Source organism: Hypomesus nipponensis, chromosome 9 (assembly GCF_054491055.1).
Source record: "Hypomesus nipponensis isolate SF chromosome 9, ASM5449105v1, whole genome shotgun sequence".
Classification (NCBI taxonomy): domain Eukaryota; kingdom Metazoa; phylum Chordata; class Actinopteri; order Osmeriformes; family Osmeridae; genus Hypomesus; species Hypomesus nipponensis.
Window position 1 is genome coordinate 16,647,120 of NC_140369.1, and position 18,266 is coordinate 16,665,385.

Sequence of the window (18,266 nt, forward strand, 5' to 3'; positions counted from 1 at the left end):
AACAACAGCTGCTACCTACTGGCTGTTAAGGCTATAATTATGATAAAACTCAAAAGGTCTGCCATTTCTGTCCAGTTATACACAATAACTATGCATCATAAAGCCATCAGTATTTGACAGGGAAAGGCAACTGGCTACTAAGCTTGTTTCATTTTCCGTGTAATTAAACCAGCTAATAAAAAAAACGTATGTAAACTTGCAAATGATTTAGGAAAATTTGCATTTTTAATCACAGAAGATTACTTTACAGCAATAACTCAATAAATCTGTGACAGCTGGAGCAGCTGAAAATGTTGTCATGGCCACTTAATTCTGCCACTGCAACCAATATTGTCTGATGAGGATCAGCTAGAATAGAGAGAATGGGAGTGAGAGAATAATAAAGAGCAAGAAAGCAAGTAAAACAGAGGAGAGCGACGGGGAGGGAGCGCGCGTGTGTGTGAGAGAGAGACAAAGATACAGAGAGAGAGAAAAAGAGAATAAGAGAGTGAAGAGGCTCTGAGAACTGGGAGGGCCTGTTCCACCACCCCCACCAGCTATTACCTAATAATCCTCAATTAGCTCAGCCTTCACCTTACCATGCATGAATCCTGTTTACCGCTTTGTCTCCTTTATGCTGCCAGGTATTTGCCTAGCAGCTAGCGATAGGATGCTAAAGGTCCCATGAATTACGCAGGCCGGGGGGGAACTAAACACAGGAACATTGGGTTTCAGCCAGTATCAGAGCACCCCAGGGCATCATCCATGGACACACTGGAACCGAAAGGTGGTGAGCCGGTCCTTCAAAAAGACCCGTTAATGGCCAGGGTGAGAGGACAACGTACACACACCTGCTCACTGTTCTGCTGGGCCCAGCATCTGCGTTTCCATCATAGCCGCCCGCACACAGGACGACAGCTCCGCTTCCAGAGGTGCGGATGGAGTACTCAGCTGTCAGTTTGGCTGCTGTGGTGACAGAGGCATGTCCTGCTAGCCCTCAGTGGCCACCACAACTGCCTCCCCCCCCCATACAGAGGGAGGTGCTACAGTACTTTATACACAACCGTTCCGCAGAACTTACTTTTTATGTTCAAACACCTCAGCTTTTGTACTGCGGCTTGTCTCTCTCCCTTCCTATCTCTCGTCTCTTCCTTCCACTCGATCTCTCCCTCTTTCTCTCTCTCTGGTTGAGATGAAAAGAACCGATTATGAGACTGTGTTCACATCAGTGCAGTGCCATTATTCCAAGCCTACACATAAACACGTCTTTTGTGTAAGCGTATCTGGCAGGGCGCACAAAGCCACCAAAAAGAAACGAAACCTTAATCTTATTGAGATGTGAGCTTGTGTTTAATACAGGCGAGGAAACACATGAAAGCTTTATGGCACATAATCTATACCCTGAAGGCTGTTGGCATGGGCCTAGCTGCTCCATTGAGGAGAGTGAGGGAGTCAGGGTTCTACTGATACACATGCAGGCTTGGATTCACTTAGCAGGCTTTGGCCATGTGCTCCTTGGATTACAGTAGGTCTGACTGTGAGGAAGAGAGAGGAAGGCAGAGAGAGAGGGAGAGAGAGAGAGGAAGAGAGAGGAAGGCAGAGAGAGAGGGAGAGAGAGAGAGGAAGAGAGAGAGGGAGAGAGAGGAAGAGAGAGAGGGAGCGAGAGAGAGGAAGAGAGAGGAAGGCAGAGAGAGAGGGAGAGAGAGAGAGAGATAAGACAGAGAGGAAGAGAGGGGACAACTTCAGTTCAGATGTGCAAACTACAGCTCCGAAGCCCCCCTTTCTGTTCATTAATCGCAAAACAGCAGCGTATTAGTTAATGGCAACTGCTGATGAACCCAACAAGCACTGTGTGAATCCTAATTGAGTAAATTGCCAGTGTTGCATACAGGGATTAAAAATCCTGAAACATAGAGCTGAGAAACAAATACAAACAAATACATGGACTCAACCAATTCGCTTCACACTCATTTCCTCCACAGTGTTGATGTATTCCGTTGGTGTTTTGCTAAAACCCCATAGCCAAAGGATGGATTCCCAGTGTATGGTAGCTGGACGCTCCTCTCAAAGGATGTAATCCCACTAAGTAACTCAGAAAAGTAGCAGTTCCTCCAACGTCCGACTGTGCGACTAACACTAAAATAGAACTGTTAAGAGCGTAAGTTGATTCGACAGGGCATGTACAGAAAGAAGATGCTCCAGCCTCGTGCAGAGCTGATCTGGGTATAATGACTCTGCAGTTGATTCATTTACAGGTCAGTAGCCACTGGTGGAATAGGGGTGGCTTTGAATGTTTCGGCTCCTTATCTCACACGTGACTACGCTGGCGGTGGCCTTCTCCGGTCCTGCCATTATGAGGCCATTTTCACACAGCAAAGGTGGTTGAGGCTGAACTGCTGCTGGTGTTTTCTGCCACGGCCTCGGATTGGCCCGAAAATAAACAAAGTCAAAAAAAACATGAAGACTCTCTGGGAATTTAAGGAAACGACAAAACCGCCAGGAACTCTGACATTTATCCAACGCTCTCTAGTTCACGTTCAAATAACAACTTGTCCTTTTTGGGCACCAAAAATATTTTTGATGTCCTATTGAATATTCGTCTTTTAATGGGCAACACTGCATGGCCGTTGATATTTGTAGCTGGACACCCGCGTTTACATGCTGCAGTGTAGTACGCTTGCATGTGGTTTATACAGATCATATAGTTTACTAGTTATAACTGCAGTGTGAGTCCCTCTTAAAATTCCTGAGACTATCTGGGAACACAGTTCACTTCCAGACACTCTATAGATATGGCCTGAATGTTCTTGCTAAACAAGGCCTATACTTTAAGCTAGAAGGCCCCCTGCTATTATAAATGGCAAGGTTTTTCATTACTTTTAAATGACATGGATGGACAGGACGTTTTGGGCCCTTCATCAGTAGACTGTATGGATAGGCTTGCACAGAAAACAAAGAGAGAGAGAGAGAGTGAGAGAGAGACAGACAGACAGACAGACAGACAGAAAGAGAGAGACAGAAAGAGAGAGACAGAGAGAGGAGAGAACACAGACAGCACTGCAGTTTCACATGAAGAGTGGAGCTTAAACTACAGTTTACATGTGCCTATATATAAACCCTATAACAAAGTCTCTTATGCAACATGGCCTCATGGTTTCACATGCGACAGGGCTATGAAGTATGCTGAGAAGCCCATTATAGTTTATAACTACACCACACATCAATAATAGAAAAAACAGATTACAGTAAATCCATGGTTCAAAAGCTGCATACCTTTGAAATGTCAAAGGGGAAACCACAGAGTATAACTCACCTCGAAACTCATTTCAACTGCACTATGGGAGCTGTATTACAAATATACTACTGACTTTCCCTCAAGTTTTTTGGAAAGCCGTTTTTTACTTATAGCATTCTTTTTTCAATCTATAAGTTCTTCTTTGACAGGAAAGGAAAACATTCTCATGTTGGTTTGGCTTTCAACCAAAGCAACTGAATGAGAAAACAAATGCTCACAAGCTTGACAGTGTATACACCGATTAATCTGCCCTGCATTTTGATTATGTTGAACACTAGCTTGACTTTCCCATATTCATTGAAAAATTTCCAAGCGCCATGTTTGTTCGAAACGTAAAGAGAACCATGTGAGGAAGACAGGGCAACATCGGCCAACTTCTAACTTCATCAAAACATTCTGATAACGACTCTTCAATCTCCATTAAACTGACATGAAGACAAGGTGTTAACATGAGCCAGCCCTGGCCAAGAAAAGCCTGATTTCTGATGGGGGCTTGTTATCCAGCACGACTGTGTTTAAGAAGAGGGGCCGCGTCCAGAAATAAACACAGCCGTCATCAGAAAACATTTCACTTCATTTCAGTCCATCTTCAGGTTTTATCTGTGTGATATCCTGCTCGGTAAACGACAGCTTGAGGTGCCAAGAGGTAATGTTTCAGTACCAACAAGTGAAAAAAAAACATTAATTACTAACATAACTCCCTCTAACCCCACTGACAGTTTCAAAACAACTCTTCTCCTCAAAACATTTCTCCCACTGTATCTGCCAGGCTGGCTACCCTCTCCATCATAACTGACAGCGGGGCAGTGCTTTGCATTCATCTAGGAAGTCTGAAAGATCTAGAAGTCTTTGATAAAACCAATAATTGAGCATGTTGGCAAAGCGCTTGCAGTCTATCCAATCCAATCCTTTTTTTTTTTTTTTTTTTAACAGCTCTAGGAGAAACACTAACCCCTTAATCTACCGGTGGGTAATTAAGGAATTAAGAGACATTTATGCTAGCAGCAGAGTAGACAGATATGCACCCCTTATCATTAGGTCCTGAGGCTATTGAGTACCGTAGCAGGCATGAGATCAACTCCCCTCAAGCCCTTTCAAGAGGTGTATTTAGTTCCTGTGTACAGCATGGTGCAAAGATGGCACGACAGTGAACGTACTCAGGCTCCATAGAACGATGTACAGGATCAATTAGAACTGAATTCCCCTCAGAAAGGCACACATACAAAGAAATGGAACACTGAATAACAACGTCGTTGCACAATTTGTCATCACTCCAATCACAACAAAGTATCAATTCATTCTGTGTCAGTCTGTGGACTCTTGGGGCCCGTCAGGGAGCTGCCGTGTGGCAGCACAGTTCCTCCCAGTGAGCAGGGCTACCTGCCGATGCCTCTGTGTCAAAGACTCAGTGGAAGCAGGAGTGTCAGCTCTCTTCTGTTTGTGTCGGGGGACTCACTCTGTCCCAGCTCGACCAACAAACCGAAACCGCCACATTCCAACCAGCGAGACCAGTAGTAAAACCAGCAAGAATCACTAGGGTCGGAAGTTTACTCAAAGCCGTTTATTTGCCCAACGTGAACTTGACATTGAACTCGAACTAACCTTTGTGCTGAACTGTGAGCTCCAAGGACAACACGGTCGAAATGTCCGCACACAAAAACTTGTGCCAAGGGGTGTTTTACTGTACAGGGGCAACAGAGCCCGGAGGAGCCTTGGTCTGGAGAGAGATAAGCAAAGCTTCCACACACTGGCACGGACACTTCCAGTCCATGGCTGGGACCCAGACGTGGAAAGCCCTATAGCTTGGGGGCAGCTTGGAGTCATTGTACTGTATACAGGGCACACGGGAGGTAAACAGGAGAATATGTGCCGAGGCTCTCCTCTTGATGTAGGAAGGCCTTTTGATGTAGCAGGACCTCTTGATGTGTACAGATGTCCTGTCTGTAGGTGTGAACGGTGCTCGGGGAGAGAGAGTCCATCCCACGCCTCCTCACTCGGCTCTGGCATGGAGTGGTCACTCACCATGAAAGGGGTTCTGGAGCCGCGTGCACGTGTTGGAGTGCGCATGAGCTGGTGTGTGTGCGTGAGCGCGTTTGTGTTTTCTGTGTGTGCGCGTGTCGGCCTGTGTGCGTGTTGGCGCGAGTGTGTGAGCCGGCGTGAATGTGTGTGCGTGTGTGTGTGTACTCAGCCTAGCCTAGAGCCCCCCTAGTCCATCCAGCCCAGAGAGCAGAGCAGAGAGAACCAGCCATCTCCAGTTCTGTTTGCACAGGACATGCCTGAAGAAGCTAAGACAACTGTTCCTGTTTGCCCAGGCTCGCTAACCTCTCTTAATACACCCAGCAGCTGCATTCTTCCACCCTGCTGACACTCTGTTTATCACTTTGCTACACATTTATCTCATGGAATCTGGATCACTGAAACTGTCCAATAAATGCATTGATACTGGAACTGGAGAGTGCAGGGCTGTGCAGAGGACAGTAAATAGAGCACATACCAGCTTCTAGCTCTTTCTGCCCATAAATAGATCTATATATAGATATAGATCTATATATAGATATATTTATGGTAGAGCTTTGGAAGACAGATAGACATGGCTGGACTGGAACACAATGAAAATGTCCTCAAAAGAATGTGGTCATAATCAGCTGTTAATATACTAGCTGATATCTGCCGAGGATATGGTGGCACAGGGTAGAGGGCTGTACAATAACACTACATAACACCGTTTCTGTTTGAATTCTTGCCGTGTTACTTGGTCGTGGGATTGGGTTTGGCCTGCCATGCTCTGCTCTCTTATCAGCCTCGTGCACTAATAACTACTCAGACACCTTCCCTCCAAACTTGCTGATTATCACTGGAGATAGAGTATCAGCTGTGGAGCCCGACAGGTCAAACTTTCCACACTCTGACCCGTCTGTCAGGCCATGCTTCCTTCCTCCTCATCTCATCTCCTGTCCTCTTCTGTCCTCTCATCTCCTGTCCTCTCATCTCCTGTCCTCTCCTCTCCTGTCCTGCCCTGTCATCTCCTCTCCTGTCCTCTCCTGTCCTGTCCTCTCATCTCCTGTCCTCTCCTGTCCTCTCCTGTCCTGTCCTCTCCTGTCCTCTCCTGTCCTCTCCTGTCCTCTCCTGTCCTCTCCTGTCCTGTCCTCTCATCTCCTGTTCTGTCCTCTCATCTCCTGTCCTCTCCTGTCCTGTCCTCTCATCTCCTGTTCTGTCCTCTCATCTCCTGTCCTCTCCTGTCCTCTCCTGTTCTGTCCTCTCCTCTCCTCGGCATTTACTATCACGGGCAGAAACGTCCAAGGAAATGCAACAGAGAGACTATACAGTACACAGCCAGTGATCGATTTTTCCCTGGGATGTGACACGACAAGAAGTAAACCAAAGTAGGTAGATAGCGATGGATTGAGTGCAAAAATGAGTTAAGGGCAAAAGCCTTTCGGCACTGAAATAGTACTATGACAATGCGTCCTCTACTCCTTCACAAAGTCGGTGTCGATCAAACCAAGCAGGTTTATCACAGGGAGGCCAAACACGTGGTTTTGTTGTCGCCAAACGAGCGGAACTGTGGGTTGAAAACGAAGAGGGCGGAGTGAAAAGACCTGAAACCCCGACAGCGTTCAGCCGTTACAGCAGCAGGAGCAAACACACAAGGGTTCCGACTTCCTGACTTGTGACTTTTCACAAATGGCAACCCCAAATGCGTGTAGAGGACGCTGATGTGACCTCCGACACGAGTGTCTTTGTCTCGGAGGAGCAGGAAGATGGTTAACTGCCGAGGTATATTATCACTGCGGATGGTGTTTTTGAAAAACCACCCGCATGTGATCACGGGTGCTGAACCGAGTCACACTCTAGGTGGTGGTATGGGTTTGTTAGAACTCTGTGGTTGTCGTTCTGCGAGACGTTTCAATGATGCGATGAAATGCTGTAAAGGGTTGTTCCCCTTCTCAGCAGAGTGAGGAAATAGTTAAACGAAATGCACTGAACAGATTTTCTCTCTCTCCCTCTTTCCCTTTTTTCCCACCCTCTCTTTCGTTCTTTGGTGAGATCCATCAATCAGCATTTCATGCAGTTTGGGTTTGAACCACACCAAGTGCACTAAAACAATAAACGTTTGTCTTTCAAGTCACTATCTGGGCTGGAACACATCTGGTGGCACAGCTCATTTTGGTTTCCACATCGCTGAGTGACATTACAGACACAGCGGCTAAAGAATAAAGTTACCCCCCCCCCAAAAAACACCCTCTCTCTCTCTCTCTCTCTCTCTCTTTCTCTTTCTCTCTCTCTCTCTCTCTCTCTCTCTCTCTCTCTCTCTCTCTCTCTCTACCTTTCACTCAGTCTTTCTCTTTCTCTCATTCATTTTCAATCCACCTTTCACTCTTTCTCCCACTCCCTTCGGCATAATTTTTTTACCCCTTCTTTCTTTGACTCCTCCTGCTCTGTCTTCCCCCCTCCTCTCTACCCCCCTCCCGCCCTTCTCTTTCTTTATGCATCAGCAACATCCACCCGCCCCACCACACTTTCGTTTTCCCCATCCCCTAGCCCAGTGGTTCTCAACCCTGGTCCTCAGGAACCCCCTGTCCTGCACGTTTTAGATGTTTCCCTGCTCCAACCCACCTGATTCAAATCAATGGGTCGTTATCCAGTTATGCCGAAGCCTGTTAACGACCATTCATTTGAGCAGGGAAACATACGTGCAGGACAGGGGGTACTTGAGGACCAGGGTTGAGAACCACTGCCCTATCCAATCAAGGACTGAATACGCAGCAGCACTAGAAAGAGAGAGAACAGGCAGGGGGTGAGGGTGTGTCTGTTAGGGGGAGGGGAGGTGTGAGGGGTGCTACAAGGGAACCAGTGGATTCCTGGGATATCGTTTTGAGTACTCTGCCACACCCCCCTCCTAGAGGGATGGGGCGGGGGGCTCGGAGCTGGAGAACACGGAGCAGGAGCCGAGGGGGGTCTTCAGTGCAGCTCCGGGCCTGGGGAGCACGCGGGATGATTAGGGTTAATGTCATTCAGTGAAGGCCACGAGGGTTCTGAGAATACAAGTCGCTTTCGATCGGGATCAACTTCCCGACCTGAATATCTTTGTCATAACGGAACAGGCTGTCATTTGGCATTAAGCGCAGTGTCTGTCTGCCACCATGGCAAACACTGAGCGTTCCTCCACCTCTGTAACATGGCGTGGCGATCGTTTTGTTGTCTTCCATCCATCGATAGATCCATCGATTTGCAAAACCAAACCAAATGTAGTCAACTCACTTTACACAACAAAGCCCCATTTGAATTAGTGACACCATGACTGTCGTTCTCACGAGACTGCAGGCTCCAAATGGACTCACCTGTGTTAAACCATTAGTATTGTTAGGAAATCCTTTAGAACCTTGAATAGTGTGGAATCAACAACAGCCCCCCAAGCTGAGAGGTTCATCCCACTATATCATATTCATGCAGGTTGCATAACACAGACAGCATCCTGTAGAATCCCCTTGCCCCCTTCCCCCCACCCCACCCTACCTCACCCCACCCCCCTCCACCCCACCCACACACAAACTTCAACCAATTGCCTTCAACCTATGGACTTCAACCTATACACAAACTGTTCAAATAACTGCTCAGCTGTTGATATATTCACCTTTAATGTCATGGCATTGCCAAAGACAACCTCATTTCAGGGCGAGTGTTGAGAGCACCGCACAGGAGCCGTTTCCTGCTCCTTGTCCACTTCAAACTGTGTAGACAGGTGCATCTCAGGAGGTTAACAAGTCCTTCATCCAGCAGTAGAAGCAGCAGGGCTAACTGTGTAGGAGGTGGCCTCTGTCCAGCCATCCAGCAGAACACTATACTTATCATTAACTCACAGACACAATCAGCTCCCGGCTAACAGACTCAACCTTCAAAGTCTTTTGACATTGCTGCCAAGGTGGAAAATAGGTCCACAAAGACATCAGAGAGAGAGATCTCACTCTGAGAACCTCTTTTGTTAAGAGTACAGCCGGCGAACTGCACTTGGAACTGTACAACAAAACCATAAAAACAAATGCGTATTTGGGGGTTTTCATTCAATTCTGGTTATAGGAGCTGGGTTGGGCAGTGGTTGGAGATGGATGTACAAGGGCCTGCTGGAGGGCTGGAGAACAGAGTGACTGTCTTGGTGCTCTTCTGCTCTGCTGTGCTCTGCTCTCCCCTGCATTCCCTACGTTACAGTATGCATGGGTTAACAGTTTCCCTGTGAGAACAGGCGTCCCGGCTTGGACTGGCCAGTCAGCACATTGTATGAATGGACACAGTAAAACCCCAAGTACACCCTGTCAAACCAAGACCGCTTACTTCCACCTAATTAACTTTTTTTGTGTGTGTACAGAGAGTGGTACTGCTGGAATAACCATCCATTTTCTATTTCTACTAAGGTCACGGCAGGAGAGATTGAACTAAAGAACCACATGGCCCAGACCTCACCATACATTACAGTATTCCATAATTAATACAATGGTTTGAACGTTTGAAAGACCCGTTGAGTGTGGTACAGTATGCAGTACGAACAGAGCTATTTTACGTGTAAGGCCATTTTAATGTTTCACAGCGATTTGGGGACAGAGAAATCAATCTTAATCGCACAATTGTTCCAGGAATTACTGGAACAATTGAACAGCTGAGGGGCTATTGCCATTGAATTGTATACTCCATAGATTTTGTCTACAGGCACATTACCAATTAGATATGCACATGCACACACACACACACAAACATGTGCGTTCAACGCTTGCCCTTTCAGGGGAATAGTGTCATACAACCAGTAACTTTGCATACAGGGTGCATTTTGAACATCCAGTATAGCTACAATCATCTCCCAGCTGACACGTTCATGTTGGATGACAGTGTGGGAAGAAGTAGAGCAGCTCCGTTCATCTAACTTTATTTTCTAGAAGGGATGATTCTGCCTGGGGGTATGCACGAGTTATGATGCCTCTGACAAATAGTCCCTCACTAACACATGCATTTGTGAAGCAGTGGCCTTTAGCGCTGGTATGTACCAAGTGTATGCTGAACAAACATATCCTCCCACTCATCGAGAAAAGATAGAGAACGGCTTCAATAGATTAGCCGAAATTTCTGGCTGAAGTGAAGATGACTCACGGTGAATATACAAGCGGTAAAACAACACAGGATGAAATGAAACTTGGATGGAGTCTGGAGGATCGTGGACCCGAGGACTCAGTACTGGGATGTATTGATCTGTCTCTTTGTTTCCTTCATGTGTCTGTAATGTTCACTGAGAGCTTGCCCCTGACATTGCGGCGATATCATATTCTTGTCTTGTTAGTTTCATCCCTGTACTGTAAATATGTAACTTGGTTTGGTGTACAACAGTAGTATGTGTTAGTACACGGCAACATTGTCAAATCCTGATAGCCTACGACTTGGTTATGAAGGTTATACAGAGTTTTGTTTTTTAAGAGAGGTTTAAAGAAAGAAAAAACGTTGAGGCAGGACAATATATATAATAATGACTGGATGTGACCAGGAAGTAACACTTTGGAGCCCACTTTCCTTGACTTCCTGTTCAAGTGGACAACACTGTGCAATGGTACAGTTTATCCAACATGTACTCTGGAGGTTGTATTTCACTGTAACAGTAGTAAAGTAGTAAATAGCTAACCCTCCCTGAAGACTAACCCTCTGAGATTCGGGAACACAAAACAAACAGATCTAAGATCAGTCTCTTCAGAAGCAACTTCTCCCTTTGCCTAGACCACAGTCTCTGTAAGTGGACTTTGACAAAAAAGGTTATTAAGGACAGAGACTGTATTCTTAGTTGTATTACACAAGGGTGTCCCATGAGAGATTGTGTGTCACAGCACATTGTAGACAGCCATCACTTCAGTAATGACCACGCTACACCAAGCTGGCCATGCAACCCGACCTATCATTTTGCTAAGCTTGGCAGCGTTCGTATAAACAGAAGCTCAATGAATCACGCAAGAAGTTTTCTGCTAAAAGCCTGGAGTCCAAGACACTGTAACATGTGTAGAGGCATAACCAGCGTCTGAGCAACCTTCAGCTCATGAGACCAGCTAACAGCAGATGTGAAATGTGGTTAGGCTGTTCATACATTAGTCTACCCTACAATGTTTTAGTTTATCAACAACAGATAACAATCACCTACAGGCACTGTACATAGTGCACCTATGTACAGTATTTACTGACAATGTTTACATAACCCTGACATTGACCACAGATTTGATTTCAGCCTTGGGCAATTAGAGCTTTTGTGTGGTTTATATATATATATATATATATATATATATATATATATATATATATATATATATATATATATATATATATATATATATATATATAGACATATATAGATATAGATATATAGATATATATAGATATATATAGATATATATAGATATATAGATATATAGACATCATATGTGTGTGTACATAGATGTATATATAGAGTATATATACATACTATATATGTTATTATTTTGTACTGTATGATATATATATATATATAGTATATACAGTATATATAATACACATATTAAAACATATAAACACATCAATATACATAATTTCATCTGACAATAAAATAAGATAAAAGTAAATTTAGATATTTCTGTAATTCAATTGGACTGGCTTGTTTGTATGGAACTTTCAGATAATACATGTATGGAGGGGTTTTCAGTTGTGTTTTCAGTGGGTTATGCAGCACAACTATACAAAACTGGGTTATATTGACAGTGTTAATTACAATTTCATATCATGTTTTAGTAAATCACAATCTCATAAGTAAAACCAAATACTGCCTGTCCTTAAATGTATGCGTGCATTTGCGATGGCCGGCGGTTATTTAATTGTAATGCTATAAAATCGTTTGAATCTGAACAGTTTGCTGAGAGAACATAAGATTCATTGTATACATAGTGAGCAGAAAGAAATGTGCCCTTGATGAATTCATGTCCAGGCAGAAAATCAACAAGAGGAGCTATGTTTGGAAGATTTTTGAGATGTTTGGAAAATGTTGCGACATCACGCTGAATGTTTGTTTAGTGCGTAATACATTCGCAATCTCTGTTTAAGTAGCCTTTTAGGTCATGAATAGAGAGACAATTTTCTAAGTTTCATCACTTGTTTTGAATACAATCAAAAACAGCGACAGGTGTTGGATTTAATGTTTCTTTAAATAGGGGAACAACTAATATTCTAACTAATTGTGTGGTGGGTAAAGTTCAATATCCTGTAACCCCTCTCTATCCACTGCATTCTTGCATTAAAATAACAATCTCCATAATTTCTGTAGAACAAACTGCATAGCATGGTGTTGCTCTTTCCAGCGAAAAAAAGGCATACGTTCTCATTACATGCAAGTGTATCGAGCTAGGATATTCTTCAACAAATAGCCTACTGTACCAGTACACAATTCATTGTCCTAAAATATTCATTGAAGAATATCCACATGGAGGGAATATGACACTTAATTGAGCTCCAACTAGTTATATATGCACGCTAATAGCCAATAAGTTAATAGCGTAATGAAAAAATATTACGCACATCTTTTTGGCAAAACTCTGGAGCACCTTGCCATATAGGCCACTAAATGATGTGTAGGCCAATGATCTCTAGAACACTGGTCTGGTCAAGCCATCTTTTACCAGAAAACTTAGGCTTTCGTCCATTGAGGAAACACGTTAATTAGTATGCTATGCACGGGGCAGTTCTGGTGCGCGCCGTACCTATGCACAGTGTAGGCAACAGCACAAGGTTTCACCGGGAAATACACTAAAACTCACTAAAACCTGCGCGTTAGATAGCGCAAGGCAACTTCGGGGTCTATGAAGCGCTCCAGAGACTACACAAATTCAACAAAGTTGAGAAATAAAGCCATGAACAGAATCCTTCAAAAAAAATAGTGCATGACATGTTTCAATCCATCTTTTCATTTCGCCAAAAAAGCGCAAACGTACATATCAATTACAATAAATTACATTATGTTGTATCTTCACTTCAGTCTGTGTGGTGCCGGTATTAAACCATGTATGCCGGCTGTAACAAAGTTATTGTTATATAGTCTGTTAGTTAAGTAGTCATACTTCAATTTACCTTGTTGGAGTGATAATAGTCCAGAGAGGTGAGACTGGAGTCAGTTGGTAATGTACATGAACCCACGCTTGAAGGGGGAGCTGGATAAAATCTCACGTCCATCTCAGAATCCGCAAGACTGACGGCATGAACGCAGAACACCAAAGCCTGTGACTCTCTCTCTCTTTCTGTCTCTACCTCTCTCTCGCTCTATCTCTCTCTCGTTCTCTTTCGGTCTGTATCTTTTTCTGATTCTCTCGTTTGCCCAACAAACAAAAAGACAACAACGGTTGAAACAAAAGAGGTATCTTTAAATTAGTCTCCTGTCATTTGCTCGTGTTCTTACTTCAGCACTACGCTTTAGCACTGATGCACAGTCTGTGTTCTCAGTTGAAAAAATGCGTGCAAAGTTCACTTTCAAGGAAAGCAAGAATTCCTCAGAAATAGAATATTGAATAACATGAACTGAAATTGTTCAACAGCAATCCGACCTCAATATTGCATATGTGGGCTTGGTAAATGTAACCTAAATCATTCGTCTGTTTCTATTTTCCAGCCGTGCTCACACCGTGCTCGCTTTGTCATGTAGGAGTGCTTATCCATGCGTTCACTTCGAGTAGGACTGGTCCTGTCCACGCCGAATACCATGCGACCTCTGCCGATAAGAGCAGGAACGGGGGAAAAAGAGGAAATCAATTGCTTATTTTCTCTCAGGTTTGAAGAGACTGAAGATAATAATAATGAATTAATTAAAACTGACACAAGTGGTTACAGTTAGGTTACATATACTTCTTCCATTCTACAACTGTAAAAATACTGTATAGGCTAAAACATGATTAGGCGTAGATTAGACAGATTAGTGAATTTAAAAACGAATAGCGAATTAAGGAATCGAGAATGTTGAAGCAACCTGGAAAAGTAACCTAGGCCTAATTCAAAATGTAAATCTATATATATATATATATATATTTTTTTTTTTTACACGAAAGTGCGTTGCCATCTGCAGATGCTGAAAAAGTGAGAACTGAATGCTAGATAATTTAGAGGTATAACTGGTTCTATAGACCTAGATCCAAAAATGTATTTTCAATTCAACTCTTCAGGCTTTCAGAATCTGAGTAGAAAAACACCCCATTAAGCTCTGAAACGTGCCTGTGGATTACCATGAGGAGAGGAATCTGGTGAGGGACCTGTCTACCCAGATACCTGGCATTCCTGCCTCACCTGCTTTGACTAACAACTTTAACTTGATCTAAATCAAACAACATTTACAAAACGTTTCAGCACGTTCATGGACATGACCCAGAGCAGATTTATCCACCTTTACCGTGGACTGCCTCTGAAGAGTATACTCAGAGCATGTCCAGCCATGTATGGTGTTTCCTGTGTAGACTGGTCACAGTTTGGGATAAACGTTGCACATTTCTGAATGGGTGCCAGCAACATGGGGTGTGGATCTGAGCATTGCCTTAATAGGTTGACGCCCCTGCATCAGCAACTCCTCACTGACCCTGCCATACAAACCCTGCCCAATCACAAGGACGGGCAAAACAGGAAGTAAACACAGCTTTTGACAGTCTTTCAAAGGAGTTGAGAGGCAAAATAACAATCTCTTATGGCCAAGTGTTTATCTCGCTATCTCTAAAAATTCAAAACGTGTGTGTGTTTGTCTGTACTTGTGTGTGTGTGTGTGTGTGTGTTAACTGAACTGTCATTGTCATCTCAGTGGGTGACTTGTTGGCCCCCTCAGGACTGTGCCTCCATCAGTATGGCTATTACTCAGCATGGTGGCATTGGCCCTGGGGTGTGAACATGTTTAATACCAGGCACAGATGGGTTGCTCTGTGGGCATGCTGCTCCAGCCTGCCATTGGATGCCAGTTCGGGCTGGCTTAGCTAGTGAGGGGCTGAGGGGTTAACTGGCACAGAGACAACAATGGCTTCATGGGAATGGAATGTATAGTGCTTGTTTAGTAGCCTTGTGTCCTAGCATCCTATACTGGGTTAGAGCGAGAGATGGAAATAGAGTGAGTGAGAGAGAGATGGAGGGGGGGTGGTGAAAAGGAAGGGGTTGGAGGGAGAAGAGTGACAGACAGAGAGAAGAGAGGAAAGGGGGTGAAAAGGGAATTATTCTACAATCCAAAAGACAGAGGGGAGAGATAAAACGGAGGACGGGGGGAGATAATGGCGTTCATTAAAGGGATGCGTTTTTGTGTGTTTTAACGGTTATGGGGCCTCCTTCCCAAACGTGAACAACTTTGTTCACCTTAAATCACAGCCAGTTAGGCAATTAGCTGAACTAACACAGTCACATTTTAGTCACATTTTATTGCTTTGGAGGAGGCTAGGGCTGTCATTAGCAAACAGTAAAAACTGATATGCGGTCCATTAAGGGATTGAACAAGGAGTTTTGAAGAAGCTATCAGTGGTTTATTTCTGAGCGTTAGTTACAAGAGCCTGTAGAATTTCTCAAACATATATTTTGGGGTTGGTTCTCAAAAATGTATAAATGGTTCCTGAAAGGGAGAGAAGAATTGATCGTGATGAAATGGAGTGACAGGCTCTTGCAGTGTCGGACATCTGCAAGTAGCATCATGTAATTATGTTCTCGGGTAGCCCTCTCTTGTGTAGCCTACGTCCCACCACCCTGAGACATTACCCTCTAATCTGTAACAAGTGCAGCAGTTATACAAGGGTTATTTAACGTCAGGATAATGAGACCATCAGTCCCTTCTGTGTTTATTAAAGCTGAAGTTGTCGAGTTGAGCTGCATCAGAGACCACTGCTGCATGGAACAGACCCCAGTCCTCTACCACAGGCTCTACTAACACAATCTCCACTACAGCCAGTCTCAACTAATCACACTCTCTACGGACAGCAAGTCTAAACTACTGTACACACGCTGTCTACCACAGCATGTCTCAACTGCACACACTCTAAAGTAAATCAATGACTGATAGTTGCTGCTCCAAGTTGTGAAGGTCAAGTGTATTTTTTGCCACTTTCTAAACATTAGGAGGCCATTTTTTTCTGTGGGTTTTGTATCAATTTTCTGCAAGTTTGGACCAGATTGTCAAGGTCTTATTCATATTACCTGTTTTTGATCTAATCTACCGCTAATGTAAACATTGGAGCAGCAAAGTCTGTGTTGGCTAGGTCTCCATATTTGGTCAGTCGGAATTCTGCAAACAGTCTAATGGTAAACAGGAAATACTTCAATAGATCCATTAGAGCAATGATTCATTAATAGCGAGAGTCTACACAAAAACACTGATTTCTCCTCAAACCTCTATTGCCGTTTGGTTTTTGAGGACGCAGTGTTGCGGACAACCTCATTGCATGCCCAAAGATATGTAAAGAATTTCCATATATATATATATATATATATATATATATATATATATATATATATATATACTGTATATATATATATATATATACACATATAGTATATTTTTGGGTTTTGCTATTGATGTATAGGAAGGAGCCAAGTTCACTTCTGGTGTATTTGCTCTAAGCCTCTTTACACCGTGGAAAGCAACTTAGGGCTTGAAGTCATTTTTGACCATTCTGACTTTGTAGTCCTGGTCTTTGTCTCTCTAATGATAGAGGATTGGCTCATTACATGCCTGCTTGGCGAGCAGCATCATCTGTCTTGGTTGACTTGTGAGATTCTATCCCTGGAACTGCTTCAGGAGGTGGACACGAGCCAGTCAGTAAAAACACAACTGTAACCATTGATACTCACCAGCTGAGAGTATGAAATGTTATGAGAGGACATTGTGATGGAAGTAGCACATTCTGATAAAGCGGGTGGGGACTATAAATCCTCTGCAGCAAATCAAATGACATCGAAGACAGTTCCAGCATGCCAACACCGTGGTTCCTACGTTTAGCTGAATTTGCACTTTTCGGCCAAAGCATGGGCTGTATCAAAGGCAGTTGTGCACAAATTGGAGCTGCATCAGAGCACCACAAAGCCCTGTTCACTGCTGAACCTTTGCTAACCTTTTCTGGCCACTGACCTTCAATAATGAGAGTATGTTGTCTCTTGTTCCTTTAGACAATCGGGCATTGAAACAACTGCCATTCATGGACTCCCACCCACCCACCCCCCCGCCCGCCCCCCGCACTCCCACCCCCACTCCCACCCCCCTTTGAGTGACCCCTCTCCAAACTGGTGATTAGCTGCAGTTGCATTTCCACCGCATGAAACAGACCCGCAGACAATATTCCATTCATTTGCAGATATATCTGAAATGTAAATGCAGTCTTTAGGATCCACCACACTCTCTTTGCAGGACGGAGCAGGACCACACACTGTGTTTGTGAACGCTGTGGAACAATAGATTCTCTTCAGTCAGAGAAGGATCCGAACGTGTCATTCGGTTGTATGGTACATCGCTTGGAGACCTCACCCATGGGTGTTTAAGACCATCTCTTTGTCGGTATCATATTCAACCTGATCAAAACAGTAGTAGCGGCCTTTCTGTCTTCAGCTCTAGGTCCTCGGCTACCTTTAGTGATTAGACAGACATTGTTCTGCATTTCCATGTTGTTTTCGCCGTCCCGCTCACTTCTCGAACCCCCGAAAGGAACCCTTCATCATCCTCCACTTGTTCACCGGGTTTCTTCTTGTCCTGCACATGCCAAAACGAGAGGTGGAAAATGGGACAGCGAATGAAGATGAAGCGAGGGAGTGGGCCATGAAAGGAGAAAGGGAAGAGAGCAAGATGGAGGGAAAAATGGCCTTTGACTGGATTTAAAAGTCTGTGGCATTTCATTTGGAGAGAGAGAGAGGCTCCTTCTCCTTCAGATCCTTTAAGGGCTTTCCTAATTGATTAATGCTTCCATCTCATCGGGACTGCGAGCACATCTGAAGCTTAGCTGGAGCTCTT

The 18,266-nt window shown here is 44.1% G+C and overlaps 1 protein-coding gene across 4 annotated transcripts in view; it reads right to left on the bottom strand.

Moving 5' to 3' along the window:
- The window catches only part of tox2 (TOX high mobility group box family member 2), a 65,490-nt gene extending 51,543 nt beyond the window's left edge, over positions 1-13,947 (bottom strand). For all 4 annotated transcript variants that reach the window (XM_084706212.1, XM_084706210.1, XM_084706211.1 and 1 more), the window contains exon 1: positions 13,391-13,947. In XM_084706212.1, coding sequence (XP_084562338.1) covers positions 13,391-13,492 — 102 coding nt within the window. In that variant the 5' untranslated portion in view covers positions 13,493-13,947. The remainder of the gene's footprint in view (positions 1-13,390) is intronic.
- Between the last annotated feature and the right edge of the window lie 4,319 nt (positions 13,948-18,266).